Consider the following 5,865-nt stretch of genomic DNA (forward strand, 5'->3'; position numbering starts at 1 on the left):
CCAGGCGGTGGCGCCGCAGGCAGCCCAGCTGGGCGTAGCTGACGCCACAGTCGGAGCAGGAGTAGGGCTTCTCGCCCGTGTGCACCCGCTGGTGGACCACCACGTTGATCTTCTTGGTGAAGAGCTTGCCGCACACGCCGCAGCTGTGCCGCTTCTCGCCCGAGTGGGAGCTCATGTGGTCGGCCAGGCGGGACGGGCGGGAAAACTCACGGCCGCATACCAAACAGCTGTGACGAGCTTTGGACTGGCGGGTCGGAGATGAGGCGTCCCCCTCACAGAGGACGTCTGGAAGACACACAGCAGTACTCCATTACAGGTACTCCTTCAGAAAGCAGCTAAGTTACTCGATATCTCACAGTATCTTGCATGTCAACGTTACTCTGGACGGTATCGGTGTTACAGTCGCTTGTTGCTTCTTTAAAAAGTTCCTTTGCGAGGGACTGCAGTTAATACTTCATGAATATTTATTATTTATGCAGTTCGTCAGTAGTTTAAGATTTTAAAAGAAAAAGTTACACCAAACAAAAGTTACTACTGGCTAGTTCATATAATGTCTTGTCTTAATAATAAGGTGTATTGTTGTGATGTTGCAGTCAGTTACTAGCGCTTGATTACAGTAACTCTTCCCCCCTTTCAGAAGTAGTGGAGTTACTTTACAGGCCAGCACATTGTAACTAGTTTTCTGGAAGTGAAACTCTTGTGTTACTGAGAAGTTTGCCGATATTGCATCAGTTAGTGGGAGGAAGATGCTCTGTAACCTGGATCAATAAAATGAGGCTTCTCCTCCAGTAAACAAGAGGCCAGTCAAATAGTGACTGTGAAACGGCTGCTTTGACTAATGCTAAGCTAACAGCGGACTCAGAAAGACATTTGGAGCATCATCACTGGAAACACTGAATGAGCTCTGACCTGCAGCCAGCTGCTCACAGTTCTCTCCTCCTCCTCCTCCTCCTCTTCCTCCTCCTCGATGCTCCTCTTCTAGCTCTGCTCCATTCATCTCCTCATCTTGACCTCCTGCTGAGGGAGGGCCGGTGTCCTGCACCTGAAAGACAAACAACACACACACACACACACACACACACACACACACACACACAGGAGTCACGTTACTCCGTTCTGCTCCTGCTATCTGGAGAACAACACGGTTGTTGATTCGTGATATTTTCTCCACTTATCAATCAGAAAGTAAAACAACAAAGTAACAAGTCAGGCTGCACAATATATAAACATAAAATTTTAAAAACACATGTACAAATATATGTAGTGTGTATTTATAGGTTAAAATAACAAATGAAAACGTTTTAATGGATCAACAGCTCGAATCATTAAATATCTGGTAGCCACAAAAAAGCAGAAGATTAAAAATAGATTGAGAAAAAAAGTCCACAAATTGCTGAACTTACTAACGCTGGTAGTGACAAATGAAAATGAGAATCGTCATCACACGTCACATCTGGCAACACAACATTAACACAGATTTTTATTATTATGAATCCCTCTGAAATAAATGATAAATTAACGTTAACAAGGAATGATGAATTGATATGGGATTAATTAAAATGTGATGAAATAAAATGCTATGATTTAAAGTTGGAATTATTTGTGATCAGTTGTGATGAATTACAGTTTGATTAATTATATGTGATTAATTAAAGTTTGATGGATTGCAATGTGATGAATTAGATTGTGATAAATTAAAAGTTTAATGGGTTATAATGGGATGAATTACGGTGTGATGAGGTGAAACGTGACGATTTGAAGTGTGAGCTGGAGTTTTATTAGCACATGATTTAAAGTTATTACAGTCAGCTGACCCGGATCAGCCAATCAGAGAGCTCCAATCTCCTCTAGCTTTAGCATCAACAGCTAGCCTGGTATCTCAAATGAAAAAGAGATGCAACCCTCAAATAAAGGCTTCGCTCAAACACAACATCACGTACCGACCAAAACGATACTTCAGTGTAAAGATGCCAAGGAAACCTCGACGCTCACGAAATGGCTCAAATATGCGCTATTTCAGTGTGAAAACCTCCAGCAGATCAAACAGTCCGGCTCCGGTTTCTAATGGGAAAGAAGCTATTGCTACTGTTAGCAGCGCGTGACGTCATACGACGTCACAGCCCCGGAAGGATCCGAGAAAGTCCCGTTTCTGTTCGTTAAAGCCGGTTTTTGCGGTCAGTTGGGACCCGGTTCTGCTTTCATGACTTGCGGGAGGTCTTCAGAGGAACTATAGGTGATTTTAAAGCTGAAAAAACACGCAAACTGAAGCGAACTGCTGCCGATTGTCGCCTCAACAAACCAGGCGCGTCTCGGTGCTGCCGCCGCTGGCTGGAGGGTGAACTGCAGCTACACAGGTCCGAAACATCATTAGTAATAACGATAATACTAATATTATAAATAATAATCGTGTGTGCACAACCGTATGTTCTCTGGCTCATCTGTCTTTTGCTTTTTCTGTTCCCAGACTGAAGGTTGGAAAAGTGGAGTGACTGTTCTCTACCAGCTGCTTCACGTCTGGTTGCTTTGGTAGATTCCTGTTTTCATTGTTCTTAAGCAATTCTTTACCATAACGTGGTACGATACAATGTTAACATGAATGACAGGAGTGCGGGCTAATGTTATTCGCTATTTTAAGACAAATTCAAATAATACTTTTGAAGTGTCTTTAATTTTTGAAATTTCTGACACTAAACATTTGAGATTTACAAAACTCAACTGTGAGGACGATTGAACTAATACATTGTGTGGAGATTGAGCTAATAAACTGACTGTGATAAGACTGAACTAATAAACTGACTGTGATAAGACTGATCAAATAAACTGTGTGGCAAGACCGAGCGAAACTGTGACCATGGGAAGACTCTGGCTTCAGGCTCTGAAACCTCTGAAAGTGAACACGTGTTCCGACCCAGAATCAGCGTCAACTCGGTTTGACTTTATTGAAAACAGCAGCAAATGGAAACATTTTGACTTGATCACCACAAACACCATCAGAACCCTCACAGAGCCTCCCAAGCACAGGTCCGGGAGCCCTCAAGAGGGCGCTGGAGACATCAGGGCGGTCCAAGGGTTTTGTCTGCTGTGAGGTTGTTGACGTCAAGTTCACACATTTCATTGGGAAAAAAAACACACACACACACTCTTGAGTCTACTGCTTCTTCTTCACCACGTGAGCACAGTCATATTTGCCCCGGACCACTTTAAGTTTGACCCCCGGCAGGTCCTGCGTGCGCCCCCCCTCCACCAGCACCACGTTGTGCTCCTGCAGATTGTGTCCCTCCCTGGGGATGAAGACCACCGCCTCCTTCCCGTTGGACAGCCGCACGCGGGCGCACTTCCTATTTGCGGAGTTGGGCTTCTTGGGCTTGCGGATCATGGTCTTCAGCACCACGGCCTTGAGCTGTGGCCTGCCGAACGTGGCCCCCAGAGCCTTGGGGGGGGTCTTGGGCTTCCCTTGCCGGTGCATCTGGTTGAGGGTGGCCATGGTCCTGGAGACGAGGGGGGGCGTCCAGGCAGAGGCATGCTGGGAGGCTGCAGACACACAAGTCATGACTTCATCGAATATGACACGTTACATTAGAGATATGGAAACGAGTGTCATGTGGCTTCATTAAATCAATGCTTTTATTCCACATCTATCAGCTTAGAATGAATTCAGTCTCGCAGGAGTTCTGTTTATTTGAATAAAAATATTTTTAAAGCTCATGACCAAGATCCCCAGGAAGTGAAGAAATGTTCCTCTGAGCTAAAAACTGCAGCGTTGAGCTGTTCTGGAGGGTTCTGACAGATTCCTCCATGCTTCATGGGCGTGTGGACAGTGAAAGAAAACATGAAGAGGGCCCAGAATCGATCTCTGAGGAACTCCTGAGACCTGCGCCGGATTACCCACAATGCAGCAGACCTCAGAAACAAGTCTGAAGGAGTTCAAATGACAAATGTTCCTCAGAGCGCTTGTAAAATGTACATCTCTGCACAACTTGGAACGTTTTCATGTTCAATCATGTAGCATGTAGACAGTCTTAAGGCCCATTCGAAGCATTTAATCACAGTCTTCAACAACTCCATCAGATTTATACCAGAAGTCTCCTGACGTTGGAGGCTCTTTGCTCCCTGCAATGCGCCGAGGTAAGCATATAGCTTCCCTGCACCATGTATTCAGATCTTTGAACTGCGTTATCTGGATCACTGAGTCTCGGGGTAAATGACATCATGATTGCCTGAGTGTGACTGACAGCAGTAGGTTAATATGAAGTGTTGGGTTTATGTGTTCCACTGGAGGAACAATGGGACAAGTTTACTGCTTCCTGGCGGCTTGCTTGAGTGCAGGAGGATTACTCCTACAAGAGTAATCCTGAAGTCTGTGGTATCAGACGAAAACCCAGACTGGAGTTAATATGTTAGGTGGACTTTTCTTCGAACTCACCGTGGAACAGAGACGTCAGCGCCGGTCTCAGAGCCCACAGCAAAGACATCCCTGAAACGAGGAGTACAAGTCCTATTCAAGATGCACAGAGAAACGTGTCGACTTCAGGACAGAGAAACATTCCAGACAGAAATGTGATGATCTTAAATAATAATAAAAATCATCTGGTTCAATTAAAACAGGAATCTTATCACATCTGATGAAATATCAAAAGATAAGAGATAGTTTACAGCTGGAGCTGAAATGGAGTAAAATTAAAATATGTGGGTCGTGTGAAATTCTCCAGTGTTTCCTGTGACTGGACAGTACACATATCAATTTATAATATTAAATAATTAAAATCCCATCAATAACACTTAAATTAAGACCTTTATTGGTAATATGACTGGGCCGAAGTGTAGAAAAACTCCTGGTGGCTTAACAGGAACTCAGATCTGCTCAGTTTGTTTTGGTTTAATAGTTATAATGAAGAATAAAGTCTTAAATTTCACGTATTACGGACGGAATTCGGATGTTAGGTTTTATCAAGGGATCGAACTGAGGTCATGATGATGTGCAGCCAACATTACACTACACAGTACATGTTAAATTAACAAGATTAATTAACATTGACATGAGATTGGTTTTAGTTGATAATCAGGGATATTTCAATCATATCGGCTAACTGCTGAATGCTAAGGTCCATTAGCACAGAGGGGAACAAACCTGCTTACTGAGTCCGAACAAACAGCAGCAAAGTCCGGCTGAGAGAACCGGAGCCGCTCGGTACACGGAGCAACGAGCACAAGTCCGAAAAACACACAAAATTAGTCGTTTACTCCATTCCCACAGAGAATAATCCGATGACTTTAACGCAACGTGAGAGTGTGACCTCCTTTAGCCGGAAGCACTGCACAGCTGCTTCCGGTACTCAAAATAAGAGTCAGAATGGAGCCAAAGTTTTATTTTGAAATGTAAATACACCCGATAAATAGAGAAATCTTTAAAGATAGACGCTGAAGAATTTATAGTCCGATAATTTATCTCAAGAAACATGCTGAGGCATCAGTTGGAAGTTTCCCGTCCTGGACCGGGCATTCAGTTCGACACAGCTTCAAGACCCGGGTATGCGGTGACCCAAGAAGCTCTGTAAGACAAAGCAGAGTAAAACTATATGGACATAGAAGAATCCAGAATCTTGAAAGTTTATTAATTTTAAACGTTGCATGTTTTTATCATAGTTACAAACATCATTCATTCCTCTGTTCCTGCGTCCGCCGCCTCTCGTAGGTTGAGGCCTCCAACATGTGCAATGACACATTTCTGTATCAGCCTCTTGAAGCTGATAAGATGTTGAGTGTTCTCTCAGTCTGAGGTCTCAGCAGATTTCTATCGAGTTTGCCGTTGACCCTGGAGGAGGCGGAGCCTCTCAGCTGAGCTTTTCAGGTGAGACTCTCAGAGCT

At 44.0% G+C, this 5,865-nt stretch overlaps 1 protein-coding gene across 4 annotated transcripts; it reads right to left on the minus strand.

Annotated features, from left to right (window-relative positions):
* Positions 1-2,914: 2,914 nt before the first annotated feature.
* On the minus strand, positions 2,915-5,316 carry mrps12 (mitochondrial ribosomal protein S12). Of its 4 annotated transcripts, none has more exons than XM_080472356.1 (3): positions 5,137-5,316; positions 4,424-4,474; positions 2,915-3,531 (listed from the first exon to the last, which is right to left on the minus strand). In XM_080472356.1, exons 2-3 carry the CDS (start codon positions 4,470-4,472, stop codon positions 3,149-3,151), a joined length of 432 nt encoding a protein of 143 aa, XP_080328482.1. In that variant the 5' UTR covers positions 4,473-4,474; positions 5,137-5,316; the 3' UTR covers positions 2,915-3,148. The 4 variants fall into 4 exon arrangements, with proteins under 4 accessions (XP_080328482.1, XP_080328480.1, XP_080328481.1 ...); XM_080472354.1 differs by having other exon boundaries at positions 5,129-5,316; XM_080472355.1 differs by having other exon boundaries at positions 4,424-4,495; positions 5,129-5,316.
* Positions 5,317-5,865: the final 549 nt, after the last annotated feature.

Source organism: Lipophrys pholis, assembly GCF_963383615.2.
Source record: "Lipophrys pholis genome assembly, chromosome: 9".
NCBI classification, from domain to species: Eukaryota; Metazoa; Chordata; class Actinopteri; order Blenniiformes; family Blenniidae; genus Lipophrys; species Lipophrys pholis.

Excerpts from the sequence above, each read along its gene's own strand:
- mrps12 (XM_080472356.1), bottom strand. The coding sequence starts at position 4,472 with ATGTCTTTGCTGTGGGCTCTGAGACCGGCGCTGACGTCTCTGTTCCAC. Across the intron at positions 3,532-4,423 it reads GCTGACGTCTCTGTTCCACG|CCTCCCAGCATGCCTCTGCC; the intron begins GTGAGTTCGAAG and ends GTGTGTCTGCAG.